The sequence below is a fragment of the Oncorhynchus kisutch genome, linkage group LG3 (genome assembly GCF_002021735.2).
Source record: "Oncorhynchus kisutch isolate 150728-3 linkage group LG3, Okis_V2, whole genome shotgun sequence".
NCBI classification, from domain to species: Eukaryota; Metazoa; Chordata; class Actinopteri; order Salmoniformes; family Salmonidae; genus Oncorhynchus; species Oncorhynchus kisutch.
Window position 1 is genome coordinate 66705352 of NC_034176.2, and position 26671 is coordinate 66732022.

Below are 26671 nucleotides of genomic sequence, written 5' to 3' on the forward strand. Positions count from 1 at the left end.
CAGCAGAAACAGACACATAGAAACTAAACTAATGTTCAGTGTATTTTCTTTGGTCTCATAGTAAAACCAATTGTGTAACAGGTCATGTTATACATAGGCAATGAGTGGAGGCATAGAAAAGTTCAACTGAAATATGTTTCAACAAAGATGTGCCAATATGTAAAGTAAGTCAATTCTCTGAATAGTATGAGTCTTATTTCCACGTGTTTAGGTTAACCATTAACCACACAACAAACAAATGGTTTTGTTAACTTCTGCAATCAGGCAACCAGCCACCTAGTATGGCCACCCTTTCATGCTATACAGATCACTTATTAAAGTAACACAGTCATGTATCAAACTCAGATGCCATATTTCACTATTCCATGAGTGCTTCTGGAAGGCACTTGATTCAAATCAAATCAAACTTTATTTGTCGCATATGCCGAATAAAAGTGTAGACTTTATCGTGAAGTGCTTACTTACAAGCCCTTAACCAACAATGCACTTCAATAAGAGTTAATAAAATATTTACCAAGTACACTAAAATACAAAGTAATAATAAAAAGTAACACAATTAGAATAGCAATAACAAGGCTGTACAGAGGCTTGCGAAAGTATTCACTCCATGGCATTTTTCATATGTTGTTGACATACAACCTGGAATTAAAATAGATTTTTGGGGGGGTTGTATCTTTTGATTTACACAATATGCCTACCACTTTGAAGATACAAAATATTTTTTATTGTGAAACAAACAAGAAATAAGACAAAGTTGAAAACTTAAGTGTGCATACCTATTCACCCCCCAAAGTCAATACTTTGTAGAGCCACCATTTGCAGCAATTACAGCTGCAAGTCTCTTGGGGTATGTCTCTATAAGCTTGGCACATCTAGGCACTGGGATTTTGCCCAATCTTCAAGGCAAAAGTGCTCCAGCTCCTTGAAGTTGGATAGGTTCCGCAGGTGTACAGCAATCTTTAAGTCATACCACAGATTCTCAATTGGATTGAGGTCTGGGCTTTGACTAGGCCATTACAAGACATTTAAATGTTTCCTCTTAAACCACCCGAGTGTTGCTTTAGTAGTATGCTCAGGGTCATTGTCCTGCTGAAAGGTGAACCTCCGTCCCAGTCTCAAATCTCTGAAAGACAAACAGGTTTCCGTTAAGAATTTCCCTGTATTTAGCGCAATCCATCATTCCTTAAATTCTGACCAGTTTCCCAGTCCCTGCCAATGAAAAACATCCCCACAGCATGATGCTGCCACCACCATGCTTCACTGTGGGAATGGTGTTCTCGGGGTGATGAAAGGTGTTGGGTTTGCGCCAGACATAGCGTTTTCCTTGATGGCCAAAAAGCTCAATTCTAGTCTCATCTGAGGTCCGTGGGGCGACGCACAATTGGCATAGCGTCGGCCGGGTTAGGGAGGGCTTGGCCGGTAGGGATATCCTTGTCTCATCGCGCACCAGTGACTCCTGTGGCAGGCCGGGCGCAGTGCACGCTAACCAAGGTTGCCAGGTGCACAGTGTTTCCTCCGACACATTGGTGCGGCTGGCTTCCCGGGTTGGATACGTGCTGTGTTAAGAAGCAGTGCAGCTTGGTTGGGTTGTGTATCGGAGGACGCATGACCTTCAACCTTCGTCTCTCCTGAGCCTCTCCCTGGACTTCCTGATGGGCCGCCCCCAGGTGGTAAGAGTAAGCAACAACCCGTCTGCCACGCTGATCGTTAACACTGGGGCCCCTCAGGGGTGTGTACAGTCATGGCTAAAATTTTTGAGAATGACACAAATATACATTTTCACAAAGTCTGTTGCCTCAGTTTGTATGATGGCAATTTTCATATACTCCAGAATGTTATGAAGAGTGATCAGATGAATTGCAAAGTCCCTCTTTGCCATGCAAATGAACTGAATCCCCCCAAAAACATTTCCACTGAATTTCAGCCCTGCCACAAAAGGACCAGCTGACATCATGTCAGTGATTCTCTCGTTAACACAGGTGTGAGGGTTGATGAGGACACTCTGTCATGCTGATTGAGTTTGAATAACAGACTGAAAGCTTCAAAAGAAGGGTGGTGCTTGGTATCATTGTTCTTCCTCTGCCAACCATGGTTACCTGCAAGGAAACATGTGCCGTCATCATTGCTTTGCACAAGAAGGGCTTCACAGGCAAGGATATTGCTGCCAGTAAGATTGTACCTAAATCAACCATTTATCAAGAACTTCACGGAGAGCGGTTCAATTGTTGTGAAGAAGGCTTCAGGGGGCCCAAGAAAGTCCAGCAAGCGCCAGGACCGTCTCCTAAAGTTGATTCAGCTGTGGGATCGGGGCGCCACCAGTACAGAGCTTGCTCAGGAATGGCAGCAGGCAGTTGTGAGTGCATCTGCACGCACAGTGAGGCGAAGACTTTCGGAGAATGTGTCAAGAAGGGCAGCAAAGAAGCCACTTCTCTCCAGGAAAAACATCAGGGACAGAGGGATATACTGCAAAAGTTCTGTGATTTATTTACAATTTAGAGCACACTTAACCAGCATGGTTACCACAGCATTCTGCAGCGGTACGCCATTCCATATGGTTTGTGCTTAGTGGGACTATCATTTGTTTTTCAACAGGACAATGACCCAAAACACACCTCCAGGCTGTGTAAAAGCTTTTTGACCAAGAAGGAGAGTGATGAAGTGCTGCATCAGATGACCTGTCCTTCACAATCACCCAACATCAATCCAATTATTATTTAACCTTTATTTAACCAGGTAGGCTAGTTGAGAACAAGTTCTCATTTACAACTGCGACCTGGCCAATATAAAGCAAAGCAGTTCGACACATACAGCAACACAGAGTTACACATGGAATAAACAAACATATAATATAATAGAGAAAAAAGTATATATACAGTGTCTGCAAATGGGGTAAGGGAGGTAAGGCAATCAAATAGGCTATAGTGACGAGGTAATTACAATATAGCAAATAAACACTGGAGTGATAGATGTGCAGAAGATGAATGTGCAAGTAGAGATACTGGGGTACAAAGGAGCAAAATCAATACAGTATGGAGATGAGGTAGATTGGATGGGCTATATACAGGTGCAATGATCTGTGAGCTGCTCTGACAGCTGGTGCTTGAAGTTAGTGAGGGAAATAAGAGTCTCCAGCTTCAGCAATTTTCGTTCCAGTCATTGGCAGCAGAGAACTGGAAGGAAAGGCGGCCAAAGTAGGAATTGGCTTTGGGGTTGACCAGTGAAATATACCTGCTGGCGCGTGTGCTGTGGGTGGGTGCTGCTATGGTGACCAGTTAACTGAGATAAGGCGGGTCTTTACCTAGCAAAGACTTGTAGATGAGCTGGAGCCAGTGCGTTTGGCGATGAGTATGAAGCGAGGGCCAGCCAACGAGAGCGTACAGGTCACAGTGGTGGGTAGTACATGTATATGGTGACAAAACAGATGGCACTGTGATAGACTGCATCCAATTTGTTGAGTAGAGTGTTGGAGGCTATTTTGTAAATAACATCGCCAAAGTCGAGGATCAGTAGGCTAGTCAGTTTTACAAGGGTATGTTTGGCAGCATGAGTGAAGGATGCTTTGTTACGATTCTAGATTTAATTTTGGATTGGAGATGCTTAATGTGGGTCTGGAAGGAGAGTTTACAGTCTAACCAGACACCTAGGTATTTGTAGTTCTCCACATATTCTAGGTCAGAACCGTCCAGAGTAGTGATGCTAGTTGGGCGGGAGGGTGCGGGCAGCAATCGTTTGAAGAGTATGAACTTCTGCATTTAGTTTTCCTTGCATTTAAGAGCAGTTGGAGGCCACGGAAGGAGAGTTGTATGGCATTGAAGCTCGTCTGGAGGTTAGTTAGCACAGTGTCCAAAGAAGGTCCAGAAGTATACAGAATGGTGTCGTCTGCGTAGAGGTGGATCAGAGAATCACACACAGCAAGAGTGACATCATTGATGTATACAGAGAAGAGAGTCGGCCCGAGAATTGAACCCTGTGGCACCCCCATAGAGACTGCCAGAGGTCCGGACAATAGGCCCTCCGATTTGATACACTGAACTCTATCAGAGAAGTAGTTGGTGAACCAGGCGAGGCAGTCATTTGAGAAACCAAGGATGTTGAGTCTGCCGATAAGAATGTGGTGATGAACAGAGTCGATAGCCTTGGCTAGGTTGATGAATACGACTGCTCAGTATTGTCTCTTATCGATGGCAGTTATGATATCGTTTAGGACCTTGAGCGTGGCTAAGGTGCACCCATGACCAGCTCGGAAGCCAGAGCGGGGTAGGGGTTGACCGGGGTAGGGGTAGCCAGGTGGAAAGCATGGCCAGCTGTAGATAAATGCTTATTGAAATTCTCAATTATCGTGGATTTATCAGTGGTGACAGTGTTTCCTAGCTTCAGTGCAGTGGGGAGCTGGGAGGAGGTGCTCTTATTCTCCATGGACTTTACAGTGTCCCAGAACCTTTTTGAGTTTGTGCTACAGGATGCTAATTTATTTTTGAAATAGCTAGCCTTAGCATTCCTAACTGCTTGTGTATAATGGTTCCTGACTTCCCTGAAAAGTTGCATATCGCGGGGGCTATTTGATGCTAATGCAGTACGCCACAGGATGTTTTTGTGCTGGTCAAGGGCAGTCAGGTCTGGAGTGAACCAAGGACTGTATCTGTTCCTGGTTCTACATTTTTTTGCCTGCTTATTTAAGATGGTGAGGAAGGCACTTTTAAAGAATAACCAGGCATCCTCTACTGACGGGATGAGGTCAATATCCTTCCAGGATACCCGGGACAGGTCGATTAGAAAGGCCTGCTCGCTGAAGTGTTTTAGGGAGTGTTTGACAGTGATGAGGGGTGGTCATTTGACCACAGACCCTTTAAGGATGTAGGCAATGAGGCAGTGATCGCTGAGATTTTGGTTCAAGACAGCAGAGGTGTATTTGGAGGGCAAGTTGGTTAGGATGATATTAATGAGGGTGCCCATGTTTACGGATTTGGGGTTGTACCTGGTAGGTTCATTGATCAAATCAAATCAAATCAAATCAAATGTATTTATATAGCCCTTCGTACATCAGCTGATATCTCAAAGTGCTGTACAGAAACCCAGCCTAAAACCCCAAACAGCAAGCAATGCAGGTGTAGAAGCACGGTGGCTAGGAAAAACTCCCTAGAAAGGCCAATACCTAGGAAGAAACCTAGAGAGGAACCAGGCTATGTGGGGTGGCCAGTCCTCTTCTGGCTGTGCCGGGTGGAGATTATAACAGAACATGGCCAAGATGTTCAAATGTTCATAAATGACCAGCATGGTCGAATAATAATAAGGCAGAACAGTTGAAACTGGAGCAGCAGCACAGTCAGGTGGAAGTTGAAACTGGAGCAGCAGCATGGCCAGGTGGACTGGGGACAGCAAGGAGTCATCATGTCAGGTAGTCCTGGGGCATGGTCCTAGGGCTCAGGTCAGTTGAAACTGGAACAGCAGCATGGCCAGGTGGACTGGGGACAGCAAGGAGTCATCATGTCAGGTAGTCCTGGGGCATGGTCCTAGGGCTCAGGTCCTCCGAGAGAGAGAAAGAAAGAGAGAAGGAGAGAATTAGAGAACGCACACTTAGATTCACACAGGACACCGAATAGGACAGGAGAAGTACTCCAGATATAACAAACTGACCCCAGCCCCCCGACACAAACTACTGCAGCATAAATACTGGAGGCTGAGACAGGAGGGGTCAGGAGACACTGTGGCCCCATCCGAGGACACCCCCGGACAGGGCCAAACAGGAAGGATACAACCCCACCCACTTTGCCAAAGCACAGCCCCCACACCACTAGAGGGATATCTTCAACCACCAACTTACCATCCTGAGACAAGGCTGAGTATAGCCCACAAAGATCTCCGCCACGGCACAACCCAAGGGGGGGGCGCCAACCCAGACAGGATGACCACAACAGTGAATCAACCCACTCAGGTGACGCACCCCCTCCAGGGACGGCATGAGAGAGCCCCAGCAAGCCAGTGACTCAGCCCCTGTAATAGGGTTAGAGGCAGAGAATCCCAGTGGAAAGAGGGGAACAGGCCAGGCAGAGACAGCAAGGGCGGTTCGTTGCTCCAGAGCCTTTCCGTTCACCTTCCCACTCCTGGGCCAGACTACACTCAATCATATGACCCACTGAAGAGATGAGTCTTCAGTAAAGACTTAAAGGTTGAGACCGAGTTTGCGTCTCTGACATGGGTAGGCAGACCGTTCCATAAAAATGGAGCTCTATAGGAGAAAGCCCTGCCTCCAGCTGTTTGCTTAGAAATTCTAGGGACAATTAGGAGGCCTGCTTCTTGTGACCGTAGCGTACGTGTAGGTATGTACGGCAGGACCAAATCAGAGAGATAGGTAGGAGCAAGCCCATGTAATGCTTTGTAGGTTAGCAGTAAAACCTTGAAATCAGCCCTTGCTTTGACAGGAAGCCAGTGTAGAGAGGCTAGCACTGGAGTAATATGATCAAATTTTTTGGTTCTAGTCAGGATTCTAGCAGCCGTATTTAGCACTAACTGAAGTTTATTTAGTGCTTTATCCGGGTAGCCGGAAAATAGAGCATTGCAGTAGTCTAACCTAGAAGTGACAAAAGCATGGATAAATTTTTCTGCATCATTTTTGGACAGAAAGTTTCTGATTTTTGCAATGTTACGTAGATGGAAAAAAGCTGTCCTCGAAATGGTCTTGATATGTTCTTCAAAAGAGAGATCAGGGTCCAGAGTAACGCCGAGGTCCTTCACAGTTTTATTTGAGACGACTGTACAACCATTAAGATTAATTGTCAGATTCAACAGAAGATCTCTTTGTTTCTTGGGACCTAGAACAAGCATCTCTGTTTTGTCCGAGTTTAATAGTAGAAAGTTTGCAGCCATCCACTTCCTTATGTCTGAAACACATGCTTCTAGCGAGGGCAATTTTGGGGCTTCACCATGTTTCATTGAAATGTACAGCTGTGTGTCATCCGCATAGCAGTGAAAGTTTACATTATGTTTTCGAATAACATCCCCAAGAGGTAAAATATATAGTGAAAACAATAGTGGTCCTAAAACGGAACCTTGAGGTACACCGAAATTTACAGTTGATTTGTCAGAGGACAAACCATTCACAGAGACAAACTGATATCTTTCCGACAGATAAGATCTAAACCAGGCCAGAACATGTCCGTGTAGACCAATTTGGGTTTCCAATCTCTCCAAAAGAATGTGGTGATCGATGGTATCAAAAGCAGCACTAAGGTCTAGGAGCACGAGGACAGATGCAGAGCCTCGGTCCGATGCCATTAAAATGTCATTTACCACCTTCACAAGTGCCGTCTCAGTGCTATGATGGGGTCTAAAACCAGACTGAAGCATTTTGTATACATTGTTTGTCTTCAGGAAGGCAGTGAGTTGCTGCGCAACAGCCTTCTCTAAAATTTTTGAGAGGAATGGAAGATTCGATATAGGCCGATAGTTTTTTATATTTTCTGGGTCAAGGTTTGGCTTTTTCAAGAGAGGCTTTATTACTGCCACTTTTAGTGAGTTTGGTACACATCCAGTGGATAGAGAGCCGTTTATTATGTTCAACATAGGAGGGCCAAGCACAGGAAGCAGCTCTTTCAGTAGTTTAGTTGGAATAGGGTCCAGTATGCAGCTTGAAGGTTTAGAGGCCATGATTATTTTCATCATTGTGTCAAGAGATATAGTACTAAAACACTTGAGCATCTCTCTTGAGTCCGTAATTTGCTTTCTAATAATCATAATCTTTTCCTCAAAGAAGTTCATGAATTTATCACTGCTAAAGTGAAAGTCATCCTCTCTTGGGGAATGCTGCTTTTTAGTTAGCTTTGCGACAGTATTAAAAAGGAATTTCGGATTGTTCTTATTTTCCTCAATTAAGTTAGAAAAATAGGATGATCGAGCAGCAGTAAGGGCTCTACGGTACTGCACGGTACCGTCCTTCCAAGCTAGTCGGAAAACTTCCAGTTTGGTGTGGCGCCATTTCCGTTCCAACTTTCTGGAAGCTTGCTTCAGAGCTCGGGTATTTTCTGTGTACCAGGGAGCTAATTTCTTATGAGACATTTTTTTAGTTTTTAGGGGTGCAACTGCATCTAGGGTATTGCGCAAGGTTAAATTGAGATCCTCAGTTAGGTGGTTAACTGATTTTTGTCCTTGGGTAGGCAGAGGGAGTCTGGAAGGGCATCAAGGAATCTTTGTGTTGTCTGTGAATTTATAGCACGACTTTTGATGTTCCTTGGTTGGGGTCTAAGCAGATTATTTGTTGCAATTGCAAACGTAATAAAATGGTGGTCCGATAGTCCAGGATTATGAGGAAAGACATTAAGATCCACAACATTTATTCCATGGGACAAAACTATGGCCAGCGTATGACTGTGACAGTGAGTGGGTCCAGAGACATGTTGGACAAAACCCACTGAGTCGATGATGGCTCCGAAAGCCTTTTGGAGTGGGTCTGTGGACTTTTCCATGTGAATATTAAAGTCACCAAAGATTAGAATATTATCTGCTATGACTACAAGGTCCGATAGGAATTCAGGGAACTCAGTGAGAAACGCTGTATATGGCCCAGGAGGCCTGTAAACAGTAGCTATAAAAAGTGATTGAGTAGGCTGCATAGATTTCATGACTAGAAGCTCAAAAGACGAAAATGTCATTTTTTTTTTTTGTAAATTGAAATTTGCTATCGTAAATGTTAGCAACACCGCCTTTGCGGGATGCACGGGGGATATGGTCACTAGTGTAGCCAGGAGGTGAACAGCAAACAGTAAACAGTAAATTCATCAGGCTTATGCCATGTTTCAGTCAGGCCAATCACATCAAGATTATGATCAGTGATTAGTTCATTGACTATAATTGCCTTTGAAGTAAGGGATCTAACATTAAGTAGCCCTATTTTGAGATGTGAGGTATCATGATCTCTTTCAGTAATGACAGGAATGGAGGTGGTCTTTATCCTAGTGAGATTGCTAATTGATAATTTGTGTGAGGTTGAGGGCATCTATCTCAGATTGTAGGATGGCCGGGGTGTTAAGCATGTCCGAGTTCAGGTCACCTAGCAGTACGAGCTCTGAAGATAGATGGGGGGCAATCAATTCACATATGGTGTCCAGGGCACAGCTGGGGACAGAGGGTGGTCTATAGCAAGCGGCAACAGTGAGAGACTTGGTTCTGGAAAGGTGGATTTTTAGAAGTAGAAGCTCGAATTGTTTGGGCACAGACCTGGATTAGTATGACAGAACTCTGCAGGCTATCTCTGCCCCCTTAGGCAGTTCTATCTTGACCGAAAATGTTATAGTTAGGGATGGAAATTTCAGGGGTTTTGGTGGTCTTCCTAAGCCGGGATTCAGACACGGCTAGGACATCAGGGTTGGCAGAGTATGCTAAGGCAGTGAATAAAACACACTTGGGGAGGAGGCTTCTAATGTTAACATGCATGATACCAAGGATTTTACGGTTACAGAAGTCAACAAATGAGAGCGCCTGGGGAATGGGAGTGGAGCTAGGCACTGCCTGGATTCACCTCTACATCACCAGAGGAACAGAGGAGGAGTAGGTTAAGGGTACGGCTAAAGGCTATAAGAACTGGTCGACTAGTACGTTCGGAACAGAAAGTAAAATGAGCAGGTTTCTGGGTGCAATATATTCAAGGAATAATGTACAGACAAAGGTATGGTAGGATGTGAGTACAGTGGAGGTAAACCTAGGCATAGAGTGACGATGAGAGAGATATTGTCTATAGAAACATAATTTAAACCAGGTGATGTCACCGCATGTGTGGGAGGTGGAACTGAAGGGTTAGCTAAGGCATGTTGAGCAGGGCTAGAGGCTCTGCCGTGAAATAAGACAATAATCACTAAACAGAACAGCAATGGACAAGGCATATTGACATTAGGGAGAGGCATGCATAGCCGAGTGATCATATGGTTCCAGTGAGTTAAGTTGGCTGGAGACACGGCGATACTTCTACATCTAAAATATATTTGGATTTGTTTAACACTTTTTTGGTTACTACATGATTCCATATGTGTTATTTCATAGTTTTGATGTCTTCACTATTATTCTACAATGTAGAAATAGTAAAACTAAAGAAAAACCCTGGAATGAGTAGGTGTGTTCAAACTTTGACTGGTACTGTATGTCTGTAAATTAGTTTGATCAAGCTATGTAGCCTATTGATTTTTTTATTGATGAATAAATCAAGCAAAAATGTGTGTTGTTTCTCTGTAATACTAGCCACCTAGCAATTTTATGAAGTTGACTTTAGCTAGCCAGCTAGATAGGTTCCCAATCTCCCAACTTCATAACTCGCTACCAAGCCATCAGGCTATCAATCAAGTTAGAGTAGCTTGTCTAACTATTTTAGCTGTCATGCCTGCTGGCAAGGTTTCTAGACTTTAGAAGACACTAAAATTGCTTTAATTATTTGGTTATGATACTATATCCCAGTGGTAGTTGTACTAAACTCCTAAGGCATAAAAGTTCTTAAAGAATCCATGTGCATTATTAAAATGACAAGAATGCAGGCAAGACTGCAGGCCTGTTTCAGGCATTTGAAAAATGAAACATTCTCTGAAATCTGGACCTCCCTCCCTCCATACTCATGTACTTCTTGCCCCTTCTAAAATAATGGGTGTATAATAATGGCCCCTATTCATCTTTACCATGTCATGCTTCCTTCCCATCTCACCAACAGGCAAGCATGCATTTTACCAGTTTAGAGAATAATATCAAGAGGATGTGAGAACACAATTTACAGCAGACAAAACAAAGCCAACATTCCGGATGTTGTACCTTCTAACGTGTGCCTTTCTACAGCTAGAGGTCAGCAGAGTACCATGTACAGTTTTGAGAAAGTTATAAATAGTTGGTCGGACCACTTCTTTTCATTGTTCAATATTATCTGAAAGAACAAGATATTCTTCAATCTCAACAAAAAAATTATAAAAGTTATACAATTGAGACCTGAACTAAAAAAAATTGTGTCTGAAATCATGGTACAATACTTTTAACAGAAAATCACCACTGCCACCAACCACGACAGCTTAATATTTTGTAATTGTAAAGCTACTACCTCATGACAGTTTCCCGCTCCCCACTTCCCTCTTTCACCAATTACTGCATGAGTTCAACCAAGCACAGGACAAGAATTTCAAGAATGGTCATTCTGTAAAGCCCTCACAAAAGCCCCACCCCGAGCAGTGCACTCCCAGTGTGTATGCTGCTTGGGCTGACAGAGGGGCCAGAGATGATCCCCATGCATTTAAAAGGTTGATTTGTTTGTTCTCCACAGAATGGCGACAAATGCAGGTCACGACCTGGGAACAATGACCTGCCAGCCTTGCTGAGAGGATAAGAAAGCCTTGTCTCTACTCCCTTTCTTCCTCTGTAGTCAACTGTAAAATACATTTAAAAAAATAATGAAGTCATATCTCCTAATGCAGCCTGGTTTCCACATATGGTGGGAGGGTGCATATCTCTTTAACACAAGGGATCAATCATGTCCTTTACCCCTGAGACCTTGGAGGACCTGCCCTGCTGTACTTTGATGTCAGGTGCTGGACACAGGATCAATAGGCTTCAGCAGGAAAATACTGGCCCACTGAGTTCCATATTAAATATGGGGGGCTGATATTGACACAGCTGCTTTGGCCAGACGATAAAATAATAAGTAGGATGAATGAGGTCACACTGAGAGGATCATAAAGCATTCACGCACCACTGAGGTCAATCCTTTCAACTTCCTCATACAACTAAACACTCTCCAAAGTTGCTTATTTTGTGTACCTAAATAGATCAGAAGAGACAGGTGTGATCAGCAGTATGATTTACAGAGACAATAAGCATGTGAGATTAACTAAGGATAACTTTATTTCATTTTAGCAGGGTTTTTAGTCTCAGCAAAGTACAGATGTGTACATACAGAGAGGTAGCGGCAGTATTTCTTCTCAACCCCCCCACTCCAAAACGCCCGGAGGAGGCACACAGCCAAAGGCCTCTTCTTCATTCCATATGGCAACAGCCTTGGACGCCTTCAGAAATAATCCCTCAGACAGTGCAAATCATCACAGTGTAGCTAAACAGATCGATTGTCAATACAGCTCACCTGTAGAAACTCCCTCATCATATAAACTTGCATAACAGAGGACAGTCCCCTCCAACAGATAATATATAGGCACAACAGATGCTTATAACAGGTACTGACTGTATGGTCATATAGCATATTAATATGCTCCCCACAGATCCACATAGCAAATACAAACACAGGTATTCAACAACAAAAAAGATTGTTCATTTTACAGTAGATTGACTCGTATGTCCAATATTAACACTGTTTAGTTCTTGGAGGATATACCATAAACATAAATAGCTTCTTCTCACATTGTAACATGTTTCTGGTAAAAGTCATATTTCTATGAAATACAGAGATGAATCACTTTTAAGCAAAAGTAAGGAATGTGTTAATTACTATAATGCAAAAATAATGGACAATTGACGATTTAAACAATAACCTCAGGAGTAACAGAGCAGTCCCCGTAGTTAGTGGAAAAGCCCAACTAAAAATACACAGTAGAACGTTGATTTGAGAACGGTGATCTAACCAGTCTTTATAAAAGTTCTACTGTATCTTATTTTAATAAAGGCAGGGTTGAATACTGCAATAAGTCAGGAGTCATAAACCTGAAAACAGAAGTGATAAAACCGAGATGTTTTCTGTAGACCACACTAACATTATGGATGGATTACTATTCCTTATTCAGTTTTTTTTTTAAGATACAAAAAAGCATCTGTATAAAGAGGAATCCCTCATACAAATGTCCCTAAAAACATATTGCCCTTCATTCAGCCATTTCTTCATATATTCAACAGTAAATAAATAGCAAATATTTCACTCAAATCAATTTAAGACCTTACACTCTGCCTGACTTCATTACAAAATTGAATTGATATTCTAATGCACAATACAAAAATGAATGTTTCAAATTAAATTTGTTTCTATCAGACTTGATAAGCGGCTTGACATATTTGATTAAGGATATAAAATCTAGTGAGGGATTAATACATTTCAAAAAGGCATAAGAGGTTACAGAATGCTGTCCTTTACAGTGCATTACACAGTGAATAATTGGATTCCCTTTACATCTCATTGCTGGATCATTCATAAGATGTAAGAAGACACGTGCAATGATTAACGTAGAACTTAGAAATTGTGCTGATAATTCAACTATTGCTAAATTATAATCAATCATTTACAAGACATTGTAATTAATCAATAACTATTATCTAACCATTCCCTGTCAATCTATGTACTGTGAAAGGAAAAGCAAACACACATCACTATGCTATTTGACCAGTTTTCCAAAAGCACGTCGTGACCTGAAAGTGGTCTTTCTGAATAGGAGTCAGTCCACTTGGTCCTTCTGTAGTTTTAGTAACATTCTCTTCATTGTGTTGGTTCACATTGAGAATGTTGATATGATGTTGTCTTGGCTAGAGGAGCGTTTATAGCCAGATGAAGAGCGGAAGTAGGTCTCTCCGTCCGTGCTGATGTCATCCTCATCATCGTCGTCCAGAGGAGCAGAGTTAGTCTTACGCCTTCAGGGAGGGGAAACTAGTGTTATTCTGTGTGGAGGGCTGGGTGAGGTAGTTTACACAGTATGAAAGAGTTACAGTTTGAGAGAAAGTGGGCTAAAGCCTACACACATTGCATTTGACTATGTTCGTGTTAGACTACATTGTTCAGGAAGGTGTGAGTAATACCCTAGAGCAGTGGAAGGGAATATGTTCAGATGTTTTACAGTGGGTTTACATAATGTGCGTGCCCCTGTGAAACTTCATAAGCATGTGCTTTACACTGTGGAATCTCTTGGTGCACACTGTTAGCTTCAGCTGGCTAGAGCTGCATTACAATTAACTAGGTGAACAAATACCAAAGCAGAATGAGCATGTTCTTAGCGTCTTCTGTTAGCCATGTGTATTTAGCATTTTTACCTCATCTCGCTACGCAGGGATTTGAGCTGGCTCTGGAGCTGCTCGTTGGCCTCCTGCTGTTCATCCAGGTCTCTCTGCAGCTTCTTCTTGCCGTGTTCCAGCCGGTCAATCTCCTCCTCCGCCTCGTCCATCTGCCTCTTCAGGGCCTTCAGACGCAGGTTCAGCTGCAAGAGGAACACCAAGGGTTAACACAGCTGCGTGTGTGTGTGTGTGTGTGTGTGTGTGTGTGTGTGTGTATGTATGTATGTGTATGTATATATATATGTGTATGTATATATATATATATATATATATATATATATATATATATATATATATATATATATATATATACAGTGCCTTGCGAAAGTATTCGGCCCCCTTGAACTTTGCGACCTTTTGCCACATTTCAGGCTTCAAACATAAAGATATAAAACTGTATTTTTTTGTGAAGAATCAACAACAAGTGGGACACAATCATGAAGTGGAACGACATTTATTGGATATTTCAAACTTTTTGAACAAATCAAAAACTGAAAAATTGGGCGTGCAAAATTATTCAGCCCCTTTACTTTCAGTGCAGCAAACTCTCTCCAGAAGTTCAGTGAGGATCTCTGAATGATCCAATGTTGACCTATATGACTAATGATGATAAATACAATCCACCTGTGTGTAATCAAGTCTCCGTATAAATGCACCTGCACTGTGATAGTCTCAGAGGTCCGTTAAAAGCGCAGAGAGCATCATGAAGAACAAGGAACACACCAGGCAGGTCCGAGATACTGTTGTGAAGAAGTTTAAAGCCGGATTTGGATACAAAAAGATTTCCCAAGCTTTAAACATCCCAAGGAGCACTGTGCAAGTGATAATATTGAAATGGAAGGACTATCAGACCACTGCAAATCTACCAAGACCTGGCCGTCCCTCTAAACTTTCAGCTCATACAAGGAGAAGACTGATCAGAGATGCAGCCAAGAGGCCCATGATCACTCTGGATGAACTGCAGAGATCTACAGCTGACGTGGGAGATTCTGTCCATAGGACAACAATCAGTCGTATATTGCACAAATCTGGCCTTTATGGAAGAGTGGCAAGAAGAAAGCCATTTCTTAAAGATATCCATAAAAAGTGTCGTTTAAAGTGTGCCACAAGCCACCTGGGAGACACACCAAACGTGTGGAAGAAGGTGCTCTGGTCAGATGAAACCAAAATTGAACTTTTTGGCAACAATGCAAAACCTTATTTTTAGCGTAAAAGCAACACAGCTCATCACCCTGAACACACCATCCCCACTGTCAAACATGGTGGTGGCAGCATCATGGTTTGGGCCTGCTTTTCTTCAGCAGGGACAGGGAAGATGGTTAAAATTGATGGGAAGATGGATGGAGCCAAATACAGGACCATTCTGGAAGAAAACCTGATGGAGTCTGCAAAAGACCTGAGACTGGGACGGAGATTTGTCTTCCAACAAGACAATGATCCAAAACATAAAGCAAAATCTACAATGGAATGGTTCAAAAATAAACATATCCAGGTGTTAGAATGACCAAGTCAAAGTCCAGACCTGAATCCAATCGAGAATCTGTGGAAAGAACTGAAAACTGCTGTTCACAAATGCTCTCCATCCAACCTCACTGAGCTCGAGCTGTTTTGCAAGGAGGAATGGGAAAAAAATTCAGTCTCTCGATGTGCAAAACTGATAGAGACATACCCCAAGCGACTTACAGCTGTAATCGCAGCAAAAGGTGTCGCTACAAAGTATTAACTTAAGGGGGCTGAATAATTTTGCACGCCCAATTTTTCAGTTTTTGATTTGTTAAAAAAGTTTGAAATATCCAATAAATGTTGTTCCACTTCATGATTGTGTCCCACTTGTTGTTGATTCTTCACAAAAAAATACAGTTTTATATCTTTATGTTTGAAGCCTGAAATGTGGCAAAAGGTCGCAAAGTTCAAGGGGGCCGAATACTTTCGCAAGGCACTGTATATATATATATGTGCATGTTGTATCCTGACCTGGTCCTTCTGATCCTGCAGTGAGTGGTGCTCTTCATCAACTTGCATCATCATCTCCTTCACCTTCCTCTCCAGCCTCCGGTTCACCAGCTGCAGGTTGGCACGGTCCCTAGAAAACACAGCACCATGGGTAAGACTACCGATCTGCTACATGTCACATACTGTAGCAGTACATAGAACGCTCTGGAAACCACAAGGTAATTGGCCATATGCCACATACTGCATACATCTACACATAGTATGCAGTATGACCTAAGAATGTAAAACTAAACTAACCTACCCAATGAACCAATGTTAAGTGCAATGTGACCTAATTACTATGAAAGCCAGACAGCTTCTGTAATGAGTCTGTAGGCAGCACTGGTTCCTGTAGCAGGACCTCTCTTCTCCCTCCAACCCCTACCTCACCTCTCCCTAGGAACCCAACCCTACCCCAACCCCATCTCTCGCTAGGAACCCATCCCTACCCCAAACCCATCTCTCGCTAGGAACCCAAACCAACCCCAACCCCATCTCTCGCTAGGAACCCATCCCTACCCCAACCTTAACCATACCGCTCCTCTCCCTCCAGCCTCTCCTCCAGCTCCTGGATCCGGCTCTCCAGCTGGCTAACCAGGCCCTCCTTGTTAGACTTCTGGGAGCCCTCCAGATGGGCTATTCTGCTCTTCAGGTCCTTGTTCTGTTAGAAACAGTGTGAGAAACAACTTTGATACGCAGTCTTAATCCTACTTTATTTAGCTAATGTTTTGGTCAACAAGACCATTTTCAGAGCAGGAGTATAGAGATGGAGACAGAGAAGGAAAGATAAAAGACAGAGATGGATTAGATGAGTGCATGTTTTGGTATGAGCCTAATGTACTTTTCACAGATAGACTGCTGTTGTTTCGCCCCAGACAGGAAGGGAAGAAGGAGTGGGTAGAACAGAGCAGTGTGTACCTGTCTCTCCAGAGTCATCTTGTCACACTCCAGGTCCTGTCTGCCAGCCCTCTCCTGCAGGAGTTCATTCCTCATCTGCTCTACCTGTCAACCAGAGCGGAGAGGACTGTCATCGCAATGGTTACACACTCTGAGAACACAATTATTATGTGAGGCTGCTTGTGTGTCGGTAGGAAGAACCCTTCCTGTATGTGTAGGTGTGCAGTTGTTGTAGTGTCTTACTCAAGGTGAAAGGAGCCTTCCTGTAGCTAATTGGGGTTTTGGATATTCTTATTTGGTTGCATTCCCCTGAACTGATCTCACGTCAGCTCTCAGTAATGTACATTCAGATAGACTCAGAGTGGTAAATCAGTTATATTTAGATTAACCTATCATAGCTAGTGCTAGGAATGCACTTAAGCCCCACAATTCCTCAGGGAGTTGAACTTCTCTCCAAAAACCAGACAGAGAAAAATGTAAATGTTAGCTTTTAAGCTTGACTATTTCTGTGAAAGATTAGCAACCAAGAATAATAAACAACCTTTGACTCCTGGTTGGTTTGCTTTAATTAGTTATAATTACAAACTCAAACTACTTCACTGTATCTGAGAGAGAGAGAGAGAGAGAGAGAGAGACACTAGTTCAAGAGAAGGGAATACAGATGAGGATGGAAAAAAGACAACTAATCGACACATTTTTTTGCAAGGGGAGCTTAGTATGGGTGATATTTTATGCCAATTAGTGTGTGACAGTGGGCTGCTCTGATGAGCGATGGGCCACATAACTGGTGTGCCCGGTGCAATGCTTGAGGGAGCTGATTCAGCAGACTGGAACATACAGCAGAAACTAATCTGCTTTGTGAGAGACGGCGGGAGGAGAGATTACTCTCATTTAGACAGGAGAAGAGCACCTGGTGCCAGGAGAGGCGCAGGTGTTCTTCCTGCCGCCCCCACCCTCCTTCACTTCCAGCCATCATGGCCATGCAGACCCCACTCTCTCCGTCCCCCTCTCCCACTGACCACCACATCCTCCTATCCTAACCCCATCCACTTCACCATGACTGTACACCATGCCACTGTTGCCTTGGCAACTCACCTTGACCCAGTGTTGCGGTGATGCCACTTTGTCTAGTGCTACTCTTTTCTCTGTGCCAGGAGTTTCTTGCCTTTAAGGAAATGTAAGTACTTGTTCATTCCTTCTAGGCCTCTCATATTTTGTTCAGGTCTTTACATTTCCATCCATTTCAAGGTTGGAGGACTGTGCAGACTTAGCCCTTTAATCTTACTACTGCGGGACAATGAACCTGACCGTAAAATAACTAGTCCTATCTTTGTTAGACTTGAAGAATGTATCATGATTGCACTGGCAGCATGTAAATCAATGAGAGCACAGTGAATTGCAGAGGTATTGCAATAGGGCAGAACCTTGGAGGTAAATGCCCTTAGCACGTGTTGAATAATACAAAATACATCCTAGAGGAAAGAGCTTGTCCTGTACATGAATTGTATCTGGAATAATGTCACTTCCTCATGAAAAAGCACCGAACCAACAGTCTCCTGATCTGAGTTAGCAACCCTTTCTGACAACAACCCTTTCTTCAGGGAGCATGTACTCTTATCTCAATCTGAGTTTATAATGGCCACATCAGCAGGTTTATCAGAGGGGAAGGAAAGCTGCAGTGTTTAGGTCTGACTCCCTCAGGATGTGAGAACTATGATCAGCCACAATAAATGGATTTGTCCCTGGATTTGTCCCATAGTCACAGCTAAGTGAACTCCATAGCCATCAACTCGATACATTTGGCAGTGTGCATATTTTGGCTGAGGTGGTGCATTAAAAGGGGTCTTTTGTGACTGATGCATGAAAATTGGATTGGCGCTTTTACACCGAGCAGGCAGCCTGCCAAACTGAACGATTATGCAAGATCCTCTTACATGGCAATAATCACTCTGCTCTCTCTAGAACACAAATTAACTGGGATAGTGGGATTTTTGGGCGGCTGTTCCTTACGGGGGGGGGGGGGCACACACACACGCAATGAAGAATGGCTCGGTGTGTAGGTCTGTGTGTGTGGGTATTTGAGCTGTCAATGGCGGGAGGGGATGGCAGACAAGCACAAAGAACTGATACGGGGTGTAAGCTTAGATGTCACATTATGCCAAGCTGCTCTGGAATGACTGTACTTGAAATGCTTTCTGTCTTTTGCAGATGATAATGAAGTTAATGGAGTTTAGGAGTGTGACTCCCGGTCACAGGAGAGTCAAGAGACAAATTGGTGAATGACCTTGGTGAACCACGGTTAATGAATGTTAGAATGCCCCACTGACTGAAGGTCAGTTCGAGTGGTCAGTCAGGTAATAGTGGTAATAGACTCACCTGTTCTCTTCCTCGGTCTATCCTGACAATCAGCAGGTCTCCACTTTGCTTTTCCTCATCCAGATCCAGCTCCAGCTGATTGATCCTGTCCTGCAGTACACAGCATCAACATTGACAATGGTAATACCAATGACATTATTATTTGACCTTGCTGTAAACATGGGGTTGCTTTTCTGAATGACAGCTTTAGATTTCCTTCTGCAGTGTTTTGCCATCACACCACAGTCAACAGCAGAGTACACATGACTTCTGTCTATAACAAACTCCGGTAAGAACCCAGCTAGCACATGTGTTTCCTTGGAAGTTGTGGGATTGTATGTTTTTGATTTCACATTGGTTATGGGAACAAAGCCATACGTTTCCTGACCGGTAAAACAAAACTTTATTTTTTATTTTTTTAAATCTGAGAACAGAAATAAAAAATTTGCCTGTTCTGGGAACGTGCATTTTTTTGGTTGCAGGGAGTTCCTGAGAATGTTTTACTCTGGTTCCTTGAATGCTTTCCTAGGAGGTTTTATTAACGGTCTGAGAATGTTTTACTCTGGTTCCTTGAATGCTTTCCTAGGAGGTTTTATTAACGGTCTGAGAATGTTTTACTCTGGTTCCTTGAATGCTTTCCTAGGAGGTTTTATTAACGGTCTGAGAAAGGAATTTCTAGGTTATTTGGAGGTTTTTGAATAATTTCATTAAAATGTTCACTGAAACACTTCTAATAATACTGCTATCTTATTTTGCTTTAACCCTTTGTCTCCAAGCACAGATAGGACACAGAAATTAATTTAGACAGTAATATTTTATTGTGACATGTCATCAGTGAGATTCGAAACAATAAATTGTTGAAGGAAGGAGGTTATTTTTAGATATTGCAAAGAGAAACTAGCAAGTATAAAGCATTAACATAATAGAAACGGTTATTTCCAACATGACAGCGGATACAACATAGCCGGTTCCAAGCTGAGTCCATCTGCACCAGCTCAAAGGTAGCACACTTGAATAACCTGGCCAACAACCAATGAGGGCCTGCCAATTAAGCTATGCGCATTCAATCAGATCCATATTTCCAATATCACACACTGAACACGTGCATACTATTTTAATCAGATGTGCATAATAACATGCTGCTTATCTCTCAAAAACATCAATAATCTTCTGTTCTCTATCAATGGAATTAGCCCACTCAGCAAGTACTGAAATACCCACAGAACAACATTGTTTCTTAACGTTCTCTGAACTATTTGAGAACATGCCCAATATCAAATCAGTTGGAGAACGTTCCTAGAACATTACGAGAATTTTTACTAAATGTAACCATGTTTTAACTTTTAGGAAACATTCTGTTTTAAAGAAATGAAATACCAAGAAAATGATGTTATCTTGTTAAGTTCCTTAAATGTTCTAAAACCAAGCAACTATCCTGCACCCTTCCCAGAAAGTTGTGGGAAGGTTGTATGCAAAATAACCATAGGACAACCCTGCTCTCACCAAGCTCTGAGAAACATGGTTCTCAGAACCTTATGTGCTAACTGGGAACTGTTCCTTCCTCAGGACTGGAGTACAAACAGAGACGAAATGGAAGGACTAGCATAGACTGAAGACTCAAAGATAACCAATTAACACAGCACAAAAAGGCTGACACTTTAAATGGCAGAAGAAAGTCTCCATGAACACATGTATAAAGTATATAATTTAGAGACAATGTGAAATTAATAACTAAGATATTCCTCCATACCTCCATGAGTTTGACCTGTCGGATTTTGTCATCCTTGGAGTGGGCTTTGGTCTCTGCCTCCACCTCCAGGTGGTAGACTTTCTGATCCAGGACCTTCTCCTTGAGGACCGCATCATCCCTTTCCCTCTTACACTGCCTCAGATCTTCTTCCATGTGGCTCAGCTGCAGGACACACACCACACATACTTTTAAAACAGAATGGGAATGAACAACAGCTTTTGTGAATGGCTCCTACTCATTTAGTAGTACGCCACAGCGAACAAATAAACCACGCCTGTCATACTGTTACAGTAACATCCATACCTGTCATGTCTGCTTTAGCAATGCAATTTCAGCAGTGGCCACAATATGCCATCTGTTCCTTTAACAATAGTGACTTAAGAGAAACTTTCGCAAACACTAGCCAGGTGTGTGAAGAAGATGAAAGAAGAAAACACAGTTGTCTTTAGCAGGTCTTAATAGGCATGCTTATAAGATATATGTGGGGGTTGGGACAGACTGGAGATCTGAAGCAGATGAAACAGTGACCTCATCACCAGGCCTTAGAGGAGTGTATGGATCAGCGGGGAGGAGAGGAGGATGTGTGGTCTGTCATTCCAGCTCTCACAACTATGTCACGACATCCCCCTCTTCCTGTAGACCAGCTGGACAAAGATACATCAGCATATCCCATCTGTGCATATACATTACACTAGGTAGACTACAACACAAAGATGAACCCTTAGCAGCAAGGCATCTCTCTTCTGTAAAACTGACACGTTTCCATGGAAAAAGTGAACACAATTCCAATGGAGTTTGGACTGTGTTGGACTGAGTCTGGCCACCTGTCTTTAACCTGCTGTAGGAAATAGGTTTTCTTTAATGACATTCTGCAGGGGTTAGTAACTCAGACAGACAATGAGGGAGGACATTATTAGATCAAATAAGCAATGCTTATCCCATATTCAACAAAAACATTCCAATGTGTTTAGTAGGTCAAACCACACCCAATGAGCAGTGGTCCTGGGTTATAACAACGTTATGCGGGGCAGACCACAGCTACTAAGGGGTTAGAGCTAGATTGTGAAAATGAACCATAGTAATTATAAAAACATTAGCTGGAGAATTCCTCAACTGAGGAAAAATGCCATGAAGAACTTTACAGAGGCTCACTCCAAATTCCATAAGCCTACCTAGCTACAACTCCCTTAATGTATGAGAACAATGGATGTGATGTAAGATAAAGTCACAGCTAATACTTTAATATTTTTTTCAATTAAAAGAGGTTCATAAATGCATCCTATTGTCTGAAGTTCAAGATCGCTGAAACATTCTGATGCTTCACCCATAGAAAAACAATGATTTAGATTTCTCTTCCCACCCTCCAGAGCTCCAACTCTTCATGCTAAACCACAGATATCTATGAAAATATACATTATCTAACCTATTTAACCCTGTAATACCATCAGGCATCTCTACAGCTGTGACCTTCCGGTCCAGTTCAGGGCAAAGGGGAAGTATAAGAGGGGAGAGGACACACATTCCAAAGCCATGACCTCACTGTACAAACCCTGAGTTGGGGTTTACAACACACAGAGTCAGGACAATGGGTCATCCTCCATTGTCATGGGAAGCACTGGCCAACCCACCTCCTCCTGCAGGGACTTAGCAGCCAGACAGGACTTGTCCAGCTCCACACCCCGTTCCCTTAGCTGTCTCTGAAGCTCAGCCATCTCCCGACGGTTCTTCTCCTTGTACACATTTATCTGCTCCTGCAGCTCCTGGGTGGATGACTGAGAGGCCTCAACGATCTCACTCATCTACAGGGAGAAGGTAGAGTTAGCCTTGCTAACAAACAGACATGCATGAACACACTGACACATGCCTGTGGTGTGATATTTGTTTGACTAAAGCAAGGATGTCCGAAGGCCTTTAGTTGGTCCACTCACCTCCCTCTGTAGCTTCTCCACTGTGCGGTCCAGCAGACTCCTCTCGTCCTCTATCTCATTCTTAGTGTTCTTGAACTGTTCTTTTTGACTCCTCTCCTCCTTCAGCCTCTCCTCCAGCTCTCTGTGGTCATGGTTCAGCTTGGTCAAGTTCCTCTGTAACAGAAAGAGTTTAGAAAGATGGGTCAGAATGGTAAGGAGGACCAGCACTTATGCTTTATTATACCAGTAAGTTTGTAGTCAAAGCCTGGTCAATCTTACCTGTACATCCTCTAACCATGTGGTCAAAGCCTGGTCAATCTTACCTGTACATCCTCTAACCATGTGGTCAAAGCCTGGTCAATCTTACCTGTACATCCTCTAACCGCGTGGTCAAAGCCTGGTCAATCTTACCTGTACATCCTCTAACCGCGTGGTCAGAGCCCGGTCAATCTTACCTGTACATCCTCTAACCGCGTGGTCAAAGCCTGGTCAATCTTACCTGTACATCCTCTAACCGCGTGGTCAGAGCACGGTTGGCACGTGACATCTCCTCCTCCTGCTCCTTGATTTCTTCCAAAGACTCTTCCAGCTGCCTCTTCTCTCTCTGTGAGTTTACACATACACATTAACATACACCAGCATTAGACAATAGGTAACAGATCTGATCTTCAATGTGAAAAGTTTTATTCCTGTCAATCTGATTGACACTCCTGTGCAGTTTACAGTGGCTCTCCTTTATATAACTAGCAGCTCATGTTACACCCGAGGATCTGTCTTTTTCAGCCATCTATTTCCTGTGTTAGAGGAACGCAAAATCCACTTGTAACTTAAATCTTGCTGGATTGATTGCTTTCATTTTACTCCTACGACTCTTTCATAATTTGCTTGTGCCTATTTGTTTTATTGGTTAACGTTAAGACCGCAGAAATGTTTGTAATGACCTGTCAAACACACTCCGGTAACGCCTGAAATGGGCTGAATGGAATACATTGTCTTTCCGTTGCATCTATAAGAACACTAAAGCTAAGAAAGAAATAATTTAATACCGTTGAAATGTTAACAAATTACATGCACTGGAATGAAAGCCACTTCTGAAAATGAACACTCTAGATTATAGTGATATTATGTCTGATCTCGCAAACAATGTAAAGTATGTTTAGATAGGTGTAATCTAGAGCCATGCGTGTTTATTTTTAATCCAATGGTATAGGGTAGACAGAGCAAGTGTTTGGCAATACATTTTATACCTGCATTCCCACCAAAATCTCTGAACTCCATTCATTATTTGTCCATGCCAGTAAATGTTTTATGCACTATAATTCAGTCAACATCTGATTGATTATCCAAATTCTAAAAGTTTAGGTTATCTATTCCTCACCTCAAGCCGGCCGACTCTGTCCCCCAGCTTGCTCTCCTGTAGCTTGGCATCATCGATGATGCGGTTGAGTTTGGCCACTTCATTCTCCAGCTCCTGTGCCCGCTTTCTCAGCTTCTCGGCCTCCTGGCTAAGACGTCCCGCCTGGCCCTCCACTGCCCCCTTGGCTGCCTCCACTTCAGCCTTCTCCTTGTCCACTGCAGCACTGCTCTGGAGAGCAGACAGAAGGGTCAGTGCAAAGTAAATACAGGGTCGAAAGATGCAACGTTGCACAGAAAAGGACGCAATACTGGCTTGACAACTGGTTAAAAACAAAAGTCTACGGTCTTATTTACAAGGCAACTCAAATTCCTTCACAACTCCTCTGCAAAGAGACTCCCAAAACAATTCCTTCATAACAAGCTCAAGAAGATTTAAGAGGTGGATGCATGACAATAAATCTAAGTCTCTATTCACTTGCCATTGAACTGATGTAGCTTGGCCCACACAAAGACAGCATGTCACCCGCAAAAGGCTGGGGAGATTGAGGTGAATGGTCCAGTCCAGTAAATCTGCCCCCTGGGCACCAACTCCAATGTCTCCATGGCTTTACCTACCAGAGTTGTACAGTTGTGGGGCTGCTGCTTAAGCCTCATGGCTCTCGCTTGTTCACCGCTTGTCACTAAACAGGATCAAATTCCATAATTAGATGACCCACTGTTGGTGGCAGCCTGTCTTTGTATGAATTTGGCTGCTGTGGCAGGACAGTGTGAAAGGAGGTCCCTGTGTGCTTTGCCTCTGCCCAGTTTTATCAATGGAGAGCCTGCCCTGGCTAGCCTGTCTGGGTTGCTGCTGTCCTAAGGGAGAGCAGTCAATGCACTCTGGGAAACCTGAATTCTGTCTTCATGTAACCTCTTAGCTGACAACAACACACAGCACTCTATCTAGGCCCGCATTAAGTTTTGCATAGAAAAACAGATAGCAGGTTTTGCTGTGATTACTCTGTCAGAGAGGGATTTACTTTATATCCTGAAAGTGACAGCTTATGAAGATATAGTAGCAGCCAGGCTCCCACATATTTGTTCAGAAACGAGAATATCTGGAAATGAGGCTATGCTTGACAGAATGCCAGACAACAGGTTTGACAGTTTCTTGTTCTGTTTACTACAGTGAGAAATGCCCGTGCTGCACGCCTCCACAGAAACAACCAGGAACTGACATCCATATGGGGTTCATTACTGATACAAAGAGCCAGAATTTTTCCTAACCAGGAAAAACTGGAAGCCCTAGATAAAAGTTATACCCAAGGCCCAGATTTTTTCCTAGTCAGATCACGTGGCTCCTGGCCTTTCTCGTTACAGTACTGGGCCTATATTTAATTGACTAAACATGATTCTGTAAACACAGGTGATATTTAAGCAATAATGGCCAATATACCACGGCTAAGGGCTGTTCTTAAGCACGATGCAATGCGGAGTGCCTGGATATAGCCCTTAGCCGTGGTATATTGGCCATATATCACAAACGCCTGACGTGCCTTATTGCTATTATAAACTGGTTACCAACATAATTAGAACAGTAAAAATACAAGTTTCGTCATACCCGTGGTATACAACCAATCAGCATTCAGAGCTCGAATCACCCAGTTTATAATATAGGCTATCAGTTTTCTCCCCATTCTTGTTATACAGTATGCAGGCAGGGAGGGACTTAGCATGTTCATTATGAGGAGGAATGTCTGCTCCCAGGGGGATTAGAGGCAAACGGTGCAGATTAACACACTGTGGTTCAATTCCCCTTAGCCTCGCCTGGACAAGCAGGCAGGCAGACAGGCACCTCTCACTGGACAGATCAAAGAGAAGCCTGTGTACACACACACACACCTGACGCACGTACCAGTCACATACTCCACTCACACTTGACGCACGCACACTGACGCATCTGTTTCTCACACACACACACACACACACACACACACACACACACACACACACACACACACACACACACACACACACACACACACACACACACACACACACACACACACACACACACACACACTGTGCTCCAGGTGAGCACCAACGCTGACGCCCTCAGTGGTGAGTGAAAACCATTCACTAATGAAACACCATGATAAATAGCAGACAGCTAATGACATGAAACTACAAGACCTGTGATCATCAGTCATAGGTTTAGATACATATGTCTTACTAAATGGGTGTCTTAAAAGGAATCTGACTTAGTGCTTGGGAATGTGTTTGAATCCCCTCATATGTCATTAGAACCACTGTACTATGGTCCCTTAGTGACTCATTATCTGTCCACAGAGCTGAAAGCGTCCAAAGTCCGACCACCTCGCCCCCTCACTCATCCCCTCACCACTGGGTGAAGTGGAGGACCCTCATTGGTCAC

The 26671-nt window shown here is 43.2% G+C and overlaps 1 protein-coding gene across 1 annotated transcript in view; it reads right to left on the minus strand.

The window, feature by feature from the left end:
* Nucleotides 1–11836: 11836 nt before the first annotated feature.
* LOC109887922 (cingulin-like protein 1) overlaps nucleotides 11837–26671 on the minus strand; it is a 33371-nt gene continuing 18536 nt past the window's right edge. Inside the window, exons 9-19 of the mRNA XM_031811387.1 lie at nucleotides 24281–24487; nucleotides 23402–23506; nucleotides 22924–23076; nucleotides 22624–22794; nucleotides 20996–21157; nucleotides 19267–19356; nucleotides 16912–16995; nucleotides 16530–16654; nucleotides 15976–16084; nucleotides 13981–14144; nucleotides 11837–13584 (exon numbers count right to left, since the gene is read on the minus strand). Of these exons, the coding sequence (XP_031667247.1) occupies nucleotides 13446–13584; nucleotides 13981–14144; nucleotides 15976–16084; nucleotides 16530–16654; nucleotides 16912–16995; nucleotides 19267–19356; nucleotides 20996–21157; nucleotides 22624–22794; nucleotides 22924–23076; nucleotides 23402–23506; nucleotides 24281–24487 (1509 nt within the window). The 3' untranslated portion in view covers nucleotides 11837–13445. The remainder of the gene's footprint in view (nucleotides 13585–13980; nucleotides 14145–15975; nucleotides 16085–16529; nucleotides 16655–16911; nucleotides 16996–19266; nucleotides 19357–20995; nucleotides 21158–22623; nucleotides 22795–22923; nucleotides 23077–23401; nucleotides 23507–24280; nucleotides 24488–26671) is intronic.